The 17822-nt window shown below is 43.5% G+C and overlaps 1 protein-coding gene across 1 annotated transcript in view; it reads left to right on the top strand.

Annotated features, from left to right (window-relative positions):
* The window catches only part of cacna1g (calcium channel, voltage-dependent, T type, alpha 1G subunit), a 144889-nt gene that overhangs the window by 36812 nt on the left and 90255 nt on the right, over positions 1-17822 (top strand). The window contains exons 4-8 of the mRNA XM_085762278.1: positions 6705-6864; positions 7742-8042; positions 8839-8931; positions 9073-9976; positions 11149-11552. Of these exons, the coding sequence (XP_085618404.1) occupies positions 6705-6864; positions 7742-8042; positions 8839-8931; positions 9073-9976; positions 11149-11552 (1862 nt within the window). The remainder of the gene's footprint in view (positions 1-6704; positions 6865-7741; positions 8043-8838; positions 8932-9072; positions 9977-11148; positions 11553-17822) is intronic.

The following is a 17822-nucleotide window of genomic DNA, read 5'->3' as shown; positions in this document are numbered from 1 at the left end:
TCTCTCTTTCTTCGAGATGTTCAGGTTCACCTGCATCGCTGAATGAAGACTTGTCCTTATACACAGTTTGGCTCTCTTCTTGTTCAAGTATTGTTTTATGCCTTGATTTATACCAGCATCAGAACAACAACATCAGTCTTGAAAAACTCATTTCTGCCACAGCAGATATTTTATGCACCGTTACCTTCAGCTGAATCTCTCTCTAACCGCCATCACTCTTGTTCTTAATATTTAGAATAGAGTTCTTTAAAAGAGCTGACTTCTCCCTAAGTGTCCTATAGCACAGTGCAGCCATCAGTGAATTCAACATCATAGAGGAGAGAGTTTTATTTATTTGCAGGGGAAGTGATCTTAAATTGAGATGGATTACACTGGAACAACAGGAAGACAAGTACACTCACCAACACAGACCAGTAAAAGATACAAAGAAATATTTTTCTTCACAGACTGTATGTCTTTTTGAACGAGACAATGCAGAATATTTAACCTTGTGGTGCTCTAGGACAATGTTTTTAGTATTAAGTCCCTGTATTGTCTGTCTGTCACAATACAGGAGGACACACTTGCAGACATACCAGAGGGCCACGGTGTAATCCACATTTATATTCTTGCCAGTGATATCATGCTGTTCACGGATCAGCAGTTGTTGGTAGTAATGCAACAAGAAATGTTGCGATGTGGCAACAAAGACTTGGACAAGGACGACTGCACAAAAGGATGTAAATGTAGGATGTTAAAAGAAAAACAGAAAAAAATATTTATTTGCCATAATCCATTCATGTTTGTTGGCCACAGTTGGTGAGAAATGCTGAACGAAATTTGAGAGATTTTTTTTTATTTTGTCACACGTTATCACACAGTTTTGGAAAATTATTACATTTAAAGAGTGAAAAAAACGTATATGGAAACTTCATTTGTTTTTTTGAATTGTAGTGAAAAAAAAACAAAAATTTCAAAGAATAAAAAAGAAAAAAAAATTCTTTAAAAATCGTCCAGTGTTGAATATTTAAGGATTACATGAGAAATCAATGCATTGCACTAAATGACCTATGAACTATGTTGTATTTGTTTATGATTTCCCCATATTCCAAGAATATATTGTTATATGGATATTATTAGTGTTGTTAAATACACATTTTATTGGTTTCCATGCATATACAAATATCACTGCTTAAAATTACAGTTACCACAAGTTACAGTGTCATCTGTTTCTTGTGTGAATCAGGTACATAGTTACCAAGGTTGTGCATTTTGACAAAACGATCTCAGCCTCCTAAACATTTTAAGGTAGAATTGTTGTTTCTTTCAACTGAGTCACGATTGTGACATCGCCATTTCTTTCAGGGCGGGATTCAAAGGACTGTGAAATTTAAATCCTGCTCCTTTTGTATGATGAATTAGAAAACACGTATCAAATGATTGCTTTTACACTCTGCATGGGTGCAGCTGTCAGAGGTGTGAGAACCAGCGTGGGGCATTTTTAGTATTAAATTGTCATTGTGCGGCTGTATCTGGGCTCTGAATCACAGCGTATGAAGTCAGTCAGTGTGCCTCAGCCTGCCGCAGACACTAATCCCAGCTGCTGCCACTAACTCAGGCCCAGCTAAGCAGCATCCCAACAGCTCAGCACATTTCACTCTGAGGGCGCTCGCCTGAAGGAGATGCTGCTTAATGTCTACTCGTATGTGTGCATTTTTGTTTTTGCAGAGAGTCAGGCATATTTGTGTGTGTGTGCGCGCCTCTGCTGCTCATTAATGCCCTTAGACGGAAAGAGAGGGATAGAGCTGCTGCTGCTACGGCTCTGTCAGAGTGTGTGAGCCTCCACACCTCTGTGACAGCAGCTGTATGTATCACAATACTCATTATTTGTGAGTTCAGGGCAATTATGTTAAATGGGTGTCCTACCAAAGGGCAAGCAGAAACAAACTGCCACAGGTGGTGACTCACGGTTTTGTTTTGACACAAGTCTCTGCACTTCTCTGGATGTTTGGCTCGTAAACAGTCGTAGCCCAGCATTCAGTAACTTTTTTCAGATTAGAGCTTCAAGAGATAATTTCCCAATGAATGTCATCTCATTGTATGCATGTACCCCGTTTGCTCGTACTACACCCAGAGCATAATGTGGCAGCTTTTACATAAGCTGACATAACTTGAAAACAGTGCTGTTCATGAATATTGGATGCGATTCAAGACTTTATGTGTTTCCAGTGCTGCCACTCTCTCCACAGCTGGGTTTCCCTATATCCACATCTTTCCCTTTGAGAGAATGATGGCTGTGAAAGACACAGTCCAAACATGTTTGTTATCCCACTGATGCCCCTCGCTGTGGTACCTTTTGTTCTTCTCCTCCCTTTATCTCCTCCGTGTCTCTCTCCCTCTGCAGTCTGCAAAAGCCTTTTCTCCCCGTTCCATCTGCAAAGACCAAAGGTCTCTCTCATATCCTCACAGTGTTTCAGAATCGTGTTTGCAAATATACCAAGTTTGGTGAAAAAAGTCTATGCACAAAAAATGAAAAACTAAAAAACAACAATCTGATGTTGACGTCTATAGATGTGATTCCACAGTTTGACACCCAGCCGGGTTCTTATTATTTGTCATTCATCTACAGTAAAACCTATATTCTCTACACTCTCCTTTTGATTCCTGTCTCTAGTCACAGTCCCATCCATATAAATTGCCTTTATTGGACATACCACCAAAGGACCACCACCTGTATACTTCAAAATGTTGCACTGGCCAAATCAGTGGAAGTGTCTCTTTCTCCACAGTGGAGTACTGGAAGCTAAATAACAGCTGCAACTTGCTTGCACCTACATCTCTGGCAAGATTTTCAATTGGAATGGTTCCCAAGTGTGGAGTGCTGCAGGAGATGGAACAACAAAGATCTTTAACATCGTCAAAAGCTTTTGGACAGTGATCTGATCACTGAAACTTGACCTTTGGGCACAACAAGTCAGTGAAAGGAGCATCAAACAAACCATTCCAAGAAAGACAAGTCGTCTTTGTAGTCGTAGCAGGAACCTGTCAGTTTCCTCCTTGTTGGCCCTCACCAGATGATCCTGACCCGTCACAACCAAACTCAAATCTCACATTTTGCTAAGTTTATGGCGAGGTTTGCCCAGGCCAGACAATCAAACAAGGCCTGGATCTGGTTCAGATGCTCTTGCCAAGTATCACTATACTCCACTACATCATCCAAATACACAGCAAAACCTTCCAACCCAGAAACAAGTCAGTTCAAGAGGGGATGGAAGGTAGTAGGAGTATTTCTCAAGCCAAACACCATGAGTGTGTAGGAGTACAGTCTAAAAGACCTCATGTCTGCGGCATGAGGTGTCAGAGGTACGTGCCAGTAACCTTCAAGGAGATCGAATCTGCTCACAAATCATTTAGAATCAGCCTGATCTACACAGTTTAACCTTCCTGAATCAACTGTAGCTTCCTTGTCTACTTTTGTTTTACAACTCTGCGCTCAGGTCCCTGGACAATCTGGAAAAACCTCTGTTCAGTCCCACTCACGGTCACCAGGGTCCCTCACCGCTGGTTTGGAGGATTACCACTGTTTCACTGTCCAAATCATTCCCCAAGATAATTATGAGGCCAAAAAGCTCCACACTCCCATGGAAACCTCCCAATGCACCTCATCAGATGACCACATGAGACCATGCAAAGGCAGCGAAACAGTTTCTTCCATCCCCCTCTAACAGTGCAACACTTCTGCTGTCTGTTTCTGGGGAGAAATTAAGAACAGACTGAAGGATGTGGGACTCTAAGGCCCCCGTATCTCTCTGAATTTCAATGGGGATTTTCTGCTTCTGTCAAGAAAGTTCCTGTCCAGGAAGTGACATGTAACCTAGATTACATTCCTCTGAACTCAGGATGGGCTGACACTGCAGGTTCAGCTGAAGTTTAGGAGAGAAACTGCTGCAACAGTGGGCGTTACTTACTGTAATGCACAACATTTAAACACAGAGACTGTAGCATCCTCTCTACAAGCCCGATGTACAGAAGCAGCCGGACAGGATTGGGACCCCTGCTTCGTGTGTTTAACTTGTTTTTGGGGAATTGATTGTTCCAGTGATCCACCCAAAACAAAAAGTTAAAGGAGAGAGAGGAAGAGAAGGAGGGAGTTTCACCCACCCACATCACCACCCACCTTTTCCTGACGCCCACTAGACAGATAATCTCCAATCTCCAAACACAGTGTCCATTCACCTCACAGCAACATATCTGTTTTTAATTTGATTGTTTATGCTCTTGAAATGACCAGATACCACAGGGCAAAGACATGTGTAGTTCACCATGGCAACATAGCTTAGTAAATTCTCATAAATTATAACATAACTCAGAAAGGAACTTTTGGAAAGTTGCCTTGTGCAAACCTATTTGACTGAGTGTGAAATGGTGGCATTTGCACCATTAGACTGTGTGCAACCGATTTGAGGAACAATGCATCTGATGACATCTGATAATCAATACCAGTGAACTATGAGACATTGGTATGGGTGGATACATCACTTCAAATGTCTCTCGTTATAGTCTGAAGCAGAGAATTGCTCATCAAGACCCATTTCCTGCTATGTTTACTGGGGGATGTAAAAAATCAAGTGTGATATGGTGATGTGATTCTAAAGGAGGCTGAGCTCATCTCCTGCTGGGTGCAATTTGGACATTAGGAGGCAGAGCTCGACTTCAGAGGGAATCAGCCCAATTTAACCCCTGCACACATTCCCCCTTCTTCCACTGTCACCTCCTCGCTTTCAGAACCACTAAATAAGGTCTGGCGAGCGACACTTCAGGCCGTACTACACCTGATTGCTTAAATTGGTAAATGTAGCCTCCCCACAGGCCTGCAGAAGAACAACTACTTCATAATGCTTTGCAATTTTCAGCCTCATTTCAACACGACTGAACCAGACAGAGACACTTAACCAGGGAAAAACAGAGTCAATGAATTCTGACACTGAACAGATGCCAGGCTGAAAAACTTTTAGACCGGCATCAAACAACTTTAGGCCAGACTGAAACGCTTAACCATGTGAACCTGATGCAAGAGCTTTGTTTGTTGATTTAAATGCTTTTAAATGATGTCCGAGTGATGTCAGACTGATGTCAGAACATTCTACTGCATCTCTTCAAAATTAAATTTGTTTGCTCCTCATCTGTTCCAATGATAGGTGCTGTTTTGTCAATCCTTCATTCATCTGTTCAACTAATACAACAACACAGAACACTGATAGCCTCTATTCACGAAGCTGCAGTTGTTGGCTATTATTTGTGCCATTTATCATTATGATTTAATTGTCATTTAAATGTTAAAAGTGGTTTTGCATCATCTGGTGAGTGTATAATTGTAATAAAATTAGTGGATACTGAATTGTCATGGGAAATGAAGCGTATTATAATATGTCAGAACTGGACCCTGTGAATGAGTGTAAACTAAGGGCGCTTTCACACCTAATAGTCCGGACCAAGGTCCGGACTTAATTTTTTTTTTTTGTTACATTGTTTCCATATAGTCCAGTAAAGTTCGCTTTCACACTGCTATTATGACAGCGGACTAAAGGATCTAGCGACGTCATGACGGATGAGCGTGCGTCTGACGTTAGCGCATAGAAAGTGCTCTGAAAAAAATAAAATAAAAATATAGAAAAATATAGCCTACTGCTGCAAAGCACGCTGTGGTTTGTAATCGCGGTGCAGAAGAATGAGTTTAGAGCTGATGAAAGGAGAGAAAAAAAGAGGGTTGTGCTCTCATTGATCAGAGTGGCAGCGATCAGCGATCAGCTGTTTTGTGTAGTGGAGGGGAACACACACACACGCTATGCGCACACACACGTGATCCTCCTGTCAGATGCGGCTGCATCTCTCCAGGTCACTTGTGTGTGAGAGAAATAAAAGCTCTGACTTGCTGGGGCAGACGTTGTTTGGTGTCACCCGCTGATCCGTCTTTTTCAGACTTTTTTCGGCGGAAAAAAAATATATTCAATATATCTATAAAAAATAGGCTATATAAAAAAAATGCATGTATCGTTTGGGGATTTATATTAAACACTCCACTGTTTAATTCCGTGTAAACGTTTACAAGTGTAGCCTACACTGACACACCCATCCCTCTGACCAAATCTGGATATAATATGATCTCCTCCTCTCCCCAAGTGTTGCCGCCGGTTGCCGCGGCTCCTCTTTCCTTTTTTTGTTTATTTACTTTTTTCGGCACGTGCGAATCTGACGTTATTTCCTGTATTTGGTCTGATAGTTCGAACCTTCCAAAAAAATGCTTTCACACCACGCAGCATCGGACCTTGGTCCAGGATAGTCCGGACCGAGACTACCTCCTGAGGCTGGACCAAAGACTCGGTCTTTAGTCCGGACCGTGGTCCGGGGGAGCTTTCACACCTGTCAATTTGATCCAAACTATCTGGAAAGTCCGAAAGTCCGGACCAAACGAGGTAGGTGTGAAAGCCCCCTAAAAGGTGTTTGGATTGGTGCTCGTGTCAACTAGTCTTTTGAATGAAATACTCACAACTCTGAAAAAATCCATTGCACTGCCACTTGTTGTACAAGAGGTTTGATTTCCAATCCCAACAGTGATGTGCACACACTGTAATCCTGCTGAGCACATATCCCTGTGTGTGTGAGTGCATGGCTGTACTGTTTTGTGCTGAGCAGCTCTTTGACCTTGTCCTTGTGTCTCTGCTCAGGTATGCGTATCCTGGTGACCCTGCTGCTGGACACCCTGCCCATGCTGGGCAACGTGCTGCTCCTCTGCTTCTTTGTCTTCTTCATATTCGGCATCGTGGGCGTCCAGCTGTGGAGCGGTCTGCTCCGAAACCGCTGCTTTGTGGAGGAAAACTTCTCATTGTGAGTTAGACTTTCACTCTGTTGAGATATATTTAGTTTTTGTACATCCTTCCAAAATGAGAAATAGCTCTTAAGAATGCATGAAGAGAAGTATGAAAAGACTGGTAAGGCTCTGCAAAGTATTTAAGGCTCCTATGCAGTTAACACAGGCTGCCAGCTGAATGTGTGTTGACAGAAAAGCCCGATATCTCACAATCACCAGACACACACGAGTTCCAGACATTCCAGATGGAGGAGTGCACTGTAACAGATATGCCAAGAGGTGGTGTAGTCCGCATACACACTTGTCCATCCAACTCACACAATAAACACAGGGCTCTCCCCGGCCATTTGGCCCCCAGGTTTGTCAACACAATTACAGCTGGCTCTTCTGATTAGTTCTCTCTGTTTGAAGGAGTGTTAATTAGTGAAATCAGCTGCTGCGTGGAATTAAAAGCTACAGACTTCTGGGCCCTTCAAAAGCTGATCTATTAAAAATTCAGCCAAATGAAAAACATAAAAAGTTAGAAGTATGCCAAAGTTTTAAAAAAAAAGAAAAAGTAAAAGCAAGCTGCAGTGAAACGGCGATGAGCACTGCAGCCTTATTTGGTCCGGTCTCTGTATGAGGAGTAGCTTTTAGTGGCTAATGTTAGCAAACTTCAGATGGATGTGGAGCTGACATTACCAAGTGAGTTCACTGAGCATTGCACCACTAAGTCAGGCTGCCAAGTGATGATCTCAAGTAATTCCAGAGAATGATGGCAAATTAAGTGCACCATTATCTTGTAATTGCCACTTGGTGTCAAAGTGGTTGCTGTTCAACAAAATGTTACTTAGTCTTACTTTAACTTAAGTGTAATTCCTGCAATGTTCCCCTATTCTTCTTCTTCCTCCTTAGCCCTCTGTCTGAGAAGTTCGAGAATCTGCCCAAGTACTACCAAACCGAGAACGACGACGAGAGCCCGTTCATCTGCTCCCTGCGCCGGGACAACGGCATGAGGGAATGCAGCTTGGTGCCCAAGCTGTACGAGGGGACGCTGCAGTGCACCTATGACATAGACTCGTACAACAGCACCGACAACACCACCTGCGTCAACTGGAACCAGTACTACACCAAGTGCGCTCCGGGGACGATCAATCCTTTCAAGGACGCCATCAACTTTGACAACATCTGCTACGCCTGGATCGCCATCTTTCAGGTCAGATGGCTTCAGGATAGGAAGACGTAATATAAAGACACAGGCCTGCACTACATGATGGAGACAGATAGCCGGTGGATCAGAGGAAAAGGGGCCTTCAGGATTAGCAAGTTACTCGAGGCTACAGTCTGAGTTTTTACACACCATTTGCCTGCTATCCTCAGATCATATGACAAGCCTTTTGTCGGAGTGCTCATTCATCACTGTCTAGCTGAGGGGGGGTAATTCTAGGGGACAAAAGCCAGACTGGAGATGAGTTCTCTCATAAGTCTGGCTGCTGCTCAGGTTTGCCTGTGTGTGGTAAAACACATAAGAGGAATGCTGGGGATTATTCTTCTGTCGAGTCTTGGTGCTAAGAACACACTGGACTGTGAAATATTCTCTCTTTTAATGCTTACAGTATTTTTTTTAAGTTTAGTTTATTAAGGGACAGTGTGCAGTGACATTAACCATTTGCAGAAAATGAAGAGATGGTTGCACCAGATTTAGCTCACATCTAATTTCCATCTGCAGTCCCAACATATAACATGTAAAAAATAGACAGAAAACAGGGTTACCACAAACTACTATACATAGAATGACACAAATAGACAATAGACAATACAGAAACACAGTTTCCACATCTAAAAAGACCAGTGGTCAAGTGCAAGACATTTGAGAAAGGTGTACCCTATCCTATATGGTCAATGGAAAAAAAGTCATACATGATACAAAATACGATAAAACTAAACTTAATTCTCCTGTCTTTCTGTGTTTTTTCATCGTTCTTTTCTTCCCTCTTTGTTTCTCTCCTCAGGTGATCACCCTGGAGGGCTGGGTGGACATCATGTACTTTGTGATGGATGCTCACTCCTTCTACAACTTCATCTACTTCATCCTCCTCATCATCGTAAGTGCCGCCTCCCCGTGTCGCCACCAGCTGCGCGCTGGTGATTGAACAAGCGGGTCAGTCGGAGGACAGGTTGCGCGAGTGTGTGTGTGTGTATGTGTGTGACTAACGGTGTCATCTACCCCCCTTTCCTGTCCTCAGATCGGCTCGTTCTTCATGATCAATCTGTGCCTGGTGGTCATCGCCACTCAGTTCTCGGAGACCAAGCAGAGGGAGAGCCAGCTGATGAAGGAGCAGCGGGGGCGCTTCATGTCCAACGCCAGCACCCTGGCCTCCCTCTCGGAGCCGGGCTCCTGCTACGACGAGCTCCTCAAGTACCTGGTGCACGTCGTCCGCAAGGGGGCCAAACAGGTGGTCCACGTCTGCAGGCTGTTGGCCCGACACGCCGGCTTCAACATCCCCGCCACCCCGCCGCCCAGCGAGTCCCAGCGCAGCCAGAGCCAGAGGAGGAGGAGGAAGTCGTCCAGGCAGGGCTCGGTGTCGGTCCACCACATGGTGCACCACCACCACCACCACCACCACCACTACCACCTGGGCAACGGCAGCGTGAGGCGAGCGGGGAGCATGCGCTGCATGGAGGGCAGGGATCTGGAGGCCGGAGCTCATAACAACAACGGAGGCGGGGGCGTCATAGCGACCACGGGGGCCGGGCATCGTACGCTGGCCCTGCCCTCCTCTGTGACGGCAGCCACCTCGGATTCCAACCTCGCCATGTTTTCCAACCCCGGCGCAGTAGCTGCTGATTCAGCTTCAGTCCGCAGCGTGTACAACTTGGAAACTCTTTCCTGTTCCCCCTCTCCTTCATGCACGGGGCCGAACCCTGGCTCCTTCTCCCTGGCCCCCGCTCCCGCATCCAGGGCCAAGAGAAACTCCGTCCCCTTCGCCGGCCCAGGTCCTAAAAACTATCCCACCCTGCAGGCCCGAGCCCTCGCAGAGTCCAGACGAGGGAGTGTTGCGACCAGCACGCTCAACTACAACCTCAACATCCCCCCCATGCCCCTAGAGAGACGGCCATCAAGCCTGGTGGACACACACACTCCCACAGGTACACAACTCAGCACACTAATATTCAATATTCAAAAGATGTTCAAGGAAAGAGAGGGGAGATATGAGCTAAGAGGGAAACTTACCTTAAAACAACCAAGAATAAATACTACATGTCTGTAGCAAGCAAAAACATAACACAATTTAAAAGTAGATTAAAACATAGTATGGTAGAAACAGGATTGATTCATTGGGCTTTGATTGCAACTGTAATGCTGTTTACTTATTTATTTATTTTATATTTTGGCTTATATTCTTCATAATTATTGGATACTTGTTTCTTTCTGTGACTCTGAAATCATGAAGAGCTCTAATGGTTTTACTGAAATAATGATAAAGGGTTGGCATTTATCAACTGGACAGCTTCAGCCTACACCTTTTCGATCTATATATGAACTAGTTGAACTAAGGATTGTATTATGGAAGGTTGACTGATTGTGATTGATGCTCAACTGTAAATAATTTGTGCACAAGATCGAATAAACAAACTACTACTACTACTACACTGTTAGAACTCATGATCACAGCTATAATCTAAAAACTCGATTAGCTCTCTTCCTTTTGAATTAGCTGTGGTGAACAGGATTGACTTTGTGTATCTCAGTGTTTAATTCCCACATCAGTGTTGGAGCAAATGGAGTGATATACAGCTGAAGTGGTCTTGTGTCTGTAATCACCTATTTACCTGAGTGCAGTATTGATTTGTCGTGATTAAGCTTCAAACTATGACACAGTTCAGACAGGGGCTTCTTTTTTTTCGTGAGAGACAGAAAAAAAAGGCTAACTCCAGTCAATAAATGTTAATCCCTCATGTCTGAGCGTGCGGCCAGCTTTGTCTGCCTCCGTCCAAGTTCTTAAAAAACCACCGGGCCCAACAGAAAGTCAGGCCAGGTCTGTTCAGGTCTGCACAGACAGTGGAACGGTGGCCGCCGGCCAGACAGGTCACACAGCACAGGCTGTGGAGACGAGCCATTACTCATCCAGCACACTCTGTCCATCACCATCAAACACGCTCCCTCTGACAAACACACATGTTGTTGTTCACTGCAGATCTCTTTCATTTGACTTGATAATTTGTCTAAAGCACGCATCCCATCGTGCCGGTCCCACTGCAAGTTCCCCTTCCTCTGTGTTTCATTTGCTGCATCTGACTCTTCTCGCTTGCGCTTGCAGCCCAGCTCTCCTGCCAGCTGTCGGCCCGCGACCTCAGCACCACCAGCAGCGCCATGGACACGGCCGCCATGACGATGGACCCCGAGAGCTGCCCCTACTGCGTCAAGGCCCTGGCCAACGAATCGGAGGGCGGCGGCACCGACTGCAACGAGACGCCCGGCGACTCGGACAGCGAGGGCGTGTACGAGTTCACGCAGGACCTCCACCACAGGGACCGGAGGGACAGCAGGCAGCCCAAGAAGAAGCACCGCAGGCTGGGCAAGACGGCCGCCAAGGTGGTCCACTTCTGGAGGCTGGTGTGCGACACGTTCAGGAAGATCGTGGACAGCAAGTACTTCGGGCGAGGGATTATGATCGCCATTCTGATCAACACTCTGAGCATGGGGATCGAGTACCATGAGCAGGTTAGTGTCCATGTGTGTCTCTGGGTGTTTCATTAAGAAAACTGTGAGCGTGCAAAGTTGAATGCAGCTGCTGAGGTAGTAGCAAACCTGAATGACTAGACACTATGACTTCACAATGGGAATATCCACACAGCAGCTAGATGAGACATAATGAAGAAAAAAAAATCAACTTACAGTTCAGTATAGATCTTCTATGGACATCTGTGTCATTCTGTTTGGTTGTGTAAGCTCCACTGCTCCCACAGGCCCAACTGGAATTCCTGATGTCTCTCTCTGGTCTCTTTTGTTTACACAAGCGTAATTACAGCCAGAGAGAGAGAGTATGAGAGACGGAGGAAGCAGAGAGAGACAGGGGTGATTTAACGGGCGAGGAAGGCCCCACAACATCTGACAGAGATTTTCTCTCCCTTTCTTTCATACTCAGTCTCACGTCTGTTGTTCTTTACTCCTGGGTTTCTTTCCCTGTGACCGCATTTGCACCTGACGCTAACATGCAATCTGTGTCAGGACGTCTTATCTGGATTAGGAACAAGGCGTGATAATGCAAAGGTGTAAATACACACAGAACACACGGATCAGAGTGTTACTGGATCAGCTGGAAAACATCTGGAGATGATCCGACACTTATTGGGATTAGATTTAACCAAAGTGTGAAAGCAACCTGACCCAACAATATGAAAGGTCCCTGAACTCAACCTTTCCCTGTTAACTTAAGCTAACACACAACTCACAACTAACTGATAGAACACCATCACTTCTCTTTTTATGGAAGACTTTGTTGGCAGTTCCACCAACTCCACCACCCTAATATACTGTACCAAGACACTGGCAGAATTAAAGTAAGAAAATGCTTATGAAGACGAGTGTAATGCAAATCCCAGATAACACACAGGTAGCATGTTAATTCTAGGTGTAAATATGTTACATGTCTCTGTGCTACTGAGGGAGAAAATGCTACAGTAATTTGACTCTGCAGCACAATAAAGTCCAACACATTTATTGTAATGCAGGTTAGAATGAAACTGAATGAGATACAAAAAGAAGATAAACTTTAAATCACTATAAAAGATGCACCAGTTCAACTCATGATACAAGTTCTTTTAAGTAAACAAAGGTTATCTAGCAACACCGATACTGATCCACCACTTCGCTCTCGTCCTCCCATGTTAATTCAGAAACCAACAAAAGCGGGGACAAAAGTAGGACTTGTTTTTCAGTCCAGACATTGCTGTGGTTGTGGAGATGTTGTCGGACTGCAAAAATGTGAATTATAATATTGTAGCAAAAATAACATTGACAAAGAAATTGCATTTAATGCACATCAGGCATATTGGCCATATTGAGCTGTTTATGCTCAATCTATCTACAATAACAGCAGCTCAGATATTGTGTTCTGTATAACATCTACTCCATGCAACTAAAGCATGCTTTATCTTTTTTTTAGTTAAATACAAATTACAAATTACAATTCCTAAACAATGTGTAAGTAAAATTGTAGTGTGTGAGTGTGTTTTGGAGGAGACAAGGCAGCAATAGGGATGTTGGTGGTGATGAGGTACTGTACAGTCATATGTAGTGACTGTATGAAACAGTCCTTTGTCATAGTCAACACTGTGAAGTCATGTGCAGTAAATTCCCTCCAGAGTTCATCAGACGTCGCAGTTTGATTTACATAAATATCATGTAATAATAAGATTCATGTTGTCATACTTCACTGCTGCTGCTCTAATGTTCTGATTATTGTCTTTTTTCATTTGAAATCTTGAGGCTGCACATTGCATTTGAGGCTGGTGTGTGTGTAGCTGTGTAGCTGTGTAGTAGGATATTGAAGCTTGGCTAGGTTTTATGGGGTTTTGATCCCTGACCCGGTGTCTATAAACATCCAGATGCCAAACATCCTCCACACACACACACACACACACACACACACACACACACACACACACACACACTCACACGCTGTTTGTTTAATCCTCCTTTTTTTCTCTTTCCTTTATGTTGTCTTCCCTCCTCCTCTTGTCCTTTCTCCTCCTCTTCATTCTCTCTTCACTTTCACCTTCACTTTTTCCCTCCACCCCTCCACCCGCCCTCCTCTTCACTCTGTCTCGTCCTCTCTCTCTTGAGTGTGCTTTCCTAGTTTGCCTAACATGGATCCCTCTGGTCTCCAGACAGGCTGCAGAGGAAACTTTACTGAGACACTTAATTGATTGCGAGCCCATCAAGACACAAGGACCACTAAGCCTCTGTTTGTCTCTGTAACTCCACCTAGAGAGGAAGCTGGCTTTTCATGTCCATACATCCTCCAGTCATGTTTTATGATTGAGTTTTTCGCTCAGCGTGTTCCCTGTTCAGCTGATTTGTAAAAGTAAAAGGAGACAGTAAAATGTTTTGTAGTTTTGCTACACAGCTTTACTACTAAACCACTGTCATACTTTGCTCTTTCAAAGTAGAATCCCTTTATCCTCTCCTTCCCCTGGGGTCAGTCTCATTTGCAAATCGATTGTTAAGAAAGTCTCCACAATAGATTTTTAACTGTGTTCAATAATTTGGGTTGATTTGAATCAACCTGCCATTCAGACGGCTCTATATACAGTGAAGGGAAGTAGCTTTCTGTAATGTGTAGTAAGTTAGAAAGAGGTTTGACTGGGTCTCATTAAATGCAATGTGGTCTCTGTGGGTTTGCTGTCTAGTGCTGTTGAACAACACTCACTCAGCTGTCTTGAAATGCAGCGCTATGAGCTCTTTTAGTTTGCAGCGAAAGGGGATTAACCAAAGGTGACGCTGAGTGTTTCAAGACGTATTGTTCCTTTAGTAAGTCCTCACTTGTGTGAAGATGGATGTAAAGGTCTAGTTTGCATATAATTGTTCAAATGAAGAGTGTGGAAGTATTCTGCTTCAGGACTCAAGTAGCATAATGGTGATTGCTGACTAAAACGTTCTCCTATAACCCTTCATTAAAATCCAATAGCAGAGAAATATCTTTACCTTAAATACTGTGGGTCATCTGGGGGCATTTGGGATTCTGAGCCAAGTGAAACCAGGATCCCTGACTTAGCAGGTCCACCATCTTCTGTCTGTGTTATTTGCTCTCAAACCAGATCTGAATAATGAAGCTGGGCACTATTTCCATAATAGGCCCAAGTGATAACCCAGTGGTTAAGCAACTTCACTGTAGCTGCCTTATAGTAAGTTCCAGTCACGATTTTATGAAGGTCAAAATCTCTTCTCAAGTGTTTGATTGCTGCAGAAATTAGATTTCAGATATTGATTCTAATCATCTCACTACAGCAAAATCTAAAGGGAGCAAGACACAGCTGGGGATGTGCTGAGATCTAATGAAAGGCAAGGAGTTGATCCTGGAGGGATTTTTTTATTGCACAGTGATGCGGATTAAGAATGCAAAGAACATTTAGTTAGTAGCAACCAATATTATAAGCTCACAGGAAAAAGAAAATCAGTGAGGGTCCCATCCAACAGGAAATATCTTTCGTAGTTTAAGTCATGCATACAGTATATTATGATCCAGAGCTGAGTGATTGTGGTGCATACCATATGAACACACTTGCCCTGAGCAGTGACTTCCAGGTTTGACTTCCAGCCAGCCGACAGACTCAGCTGCTCTGTCCCCGTGTTTCCTGCATCTCTTCAATGTCTTTTCTTGTAAATAAACAATAAATAGCCAAAAAATAAATTAATATGTGACCCAAGAATTCCCAAAATAAATGGTACTTGTGCCCAGCTCCCATTTATCATCAAGAGTTTGTGTAGCTAGTGCCAGCATGCAGGGCCAATCCTTGAACGTTCATTGTTTATCTGATCATCGATGCCTCTGTTGTTGCCATAACCTTTAACCCAACTCCTGATAGATAGAGGTCAGGCTTCCCGTGTATCATCTGCACAGTCTGAGTCAAAGTTTGTGTTTGGGGAAAACTGTCCCTTTAAGAAATTTCAGCTCTGTAGAGTATGACAGTGTATCGATCAAGCTGACCTGCTTTTCAGGCCCCCTCCTGCTCTGTAAGTGGATGATACACACACAGAGGAGATCTGCTATTTTGCACCATTCAGCTGCAAATAAGGTTTCTAAGAGCTCTGACTGAGTCTTAAGGAGAATTAGACACAATAAGACATCTACCCTGAGGAGATAATGGAGACAGAAGACAAATAGGGGCTAACACCGGCTAATGAAGACCGATCAATGTCTCTGCCCTCAATAATTACATACTGTACGTGCTCATTATTTATAAATTAATCTTATTATGAACACAATATGTGTATTCAACAAAAGAGGACATATTGTCAATTGGACATTAAGCAAAAACTTTCTGCAGCTGAGTCAGTGGAGAGGAAAAAACAGTGAAATCGTACTAAATTTAATTCAGTCAATTTGTTTTTTATGACTTGAATCAATAGAAAGTTCCACATGTTGTGAATCGAGTTAACTGTGGCAGCCATTCAACTGTAAATTACAGTTTGAAATATTGTGCTCTTGTTGACTATATTTGCAATATTTAGTACATAGCTCATTTCTGGGAGATGTGTACAATAGATGGTGGAGAGTTGTCCTGAAGGATACACAGACGCTGCATTAATTCATGATGACAGCATTATGAATATGTGCAGTGGTATACAGTATACAGCATAGACTAGTTTATTTGGTTCTACAAGTCTCTGGAGGGACACACTCCATCTTCCCAGACATATTCAGCTTTTTGATGATGTTGGTGGAGAACGCTTTTAAACACATTGATCTGAAAGCTCCTATAGATGTCCAACTGCATTGAGACCTGGTGTCTGCAGAGACCATAGAATATGATAGACATCATTCATAATCATCAGGTCAATCAGTGACTTCATCTGCCCTATGGACTGAAACATTTCCATTTCCATCTCTACACTCATTCTCCATTTTTGACTTTAATTCATCAGCTGTCAGCTTTCTGCTTTATGGAAAAAGTCTACTCAAGTTTCAATGATTGCAATGTTGAAAATCCTGCATGTATGTGCACAAACTCAGATTCAAGGTGAGAGCAGAGGAATGTGTAACAGTTACAGTACCATTATCTTCTAGAGGAGGAGTGTGTTTATTTACAAGATTTGCAAAACCATTTGTATTAAATCCTGCACTGTATCTGTGCTTACATTTGCTTCACCATCAATGAGAAGAACTAGTGAGTCTGGTCATTTTTATAATAATATTAATAAACTTTATTCATATAGCACCTTAACATAGTTACAAAGTGCTTTTAAAGATAAAACAAAAGAGAAAACCATGTCAAACAAATGACACAACGAATGAAAAGTAAAAGTAAAGTCCTGAGGGCCATGGAATTTAAAACCAGAAAATGACAGTATAAAAGCCTGGCAAAATGTGATATAATAAAAAATAAGTGGCTCACTGGTTGCCTAAGGGGATAAAAATGCCTTTTTGTAAAAGTGAATTGTTAAAAGAGATTTAAAAATCATTAATGAGCTTGCTAACCTGAGGTCCACAGTTAGGCTGTTCCAGAGTCTAAGGTATTAATAGCAAAGGCCCTGTCCCCCTTAGTAACCAGCTTGGAACAAGCAAACCTCAGGTTGCAAGATGGTCAAATGAAATAAGGAGCTTTTTGGGGGGGTGTCACTTCCTGATGCACCTCTCACAATACACATCATACTTTGAGCCATTGTTTAAGTCCAGCCGAAATGTACGTAAATATCTGTCAGAATTCTTCCCAGTCACTATTCTGACCTTTATATCTCACCATAACAAAGTCAATATTGACATTTGATCTCACGACTTGTAATTTCTGAGACTGGCACTCTGCTACACACACGCACAGGCCTCTTGAGAAGATGGACCATGACAGATACTGTACATCCAAACACACGTCCCCTCCAACACAAACATGTTGTTACCCCTGCAACCCATCAGTGTGTGAGCAGCCGCAGCACCTAAAACCTCACCGGCCATGACACACAGCAGAGCTCCCCGTCTGCTTCCTATCCGGCTTCCTTTCACACTCGCAAATACGTGCACACAAACACATCGACACCGCACGTTTGACGCTCCCTCGCCACGTGGGCAACCGGTGAGGTAAGTGCAGCAAATGTAAATCTGTGCGCGACACAAGAGATGGAGGGATAAAGAGATGATTAAACAGAGCGCCGGCCAGGAATGACAGAGGTGAGGACTGGGAGGTGAAGGGATGGAGGGAGTCGCTGGCTGGAAGAGTGGAGGCAGACGGTTTGTAAGAGTGAGGAGAGGGTGTCTGCTTTATCTCTCTGTACAGT

The sequence above is a fragment of the Trachurus japonicus genome, chromosome 19 (genome assembly GCF_045865225.1).
Source record: "Trachurus japonicus isolate A0001 chromosome 19, Traja_1.0".
NCBI classification, from domain to species: domain Eukaryota; kingdom Metazoa; phylum Chordata; class Actinopteri; order Carangiformes; family Carangidae; genus Trachurus; species Trachurus japonicus.
This window is presented reverse-complemented; position numbering and strand designations above follow the sequence as displayed.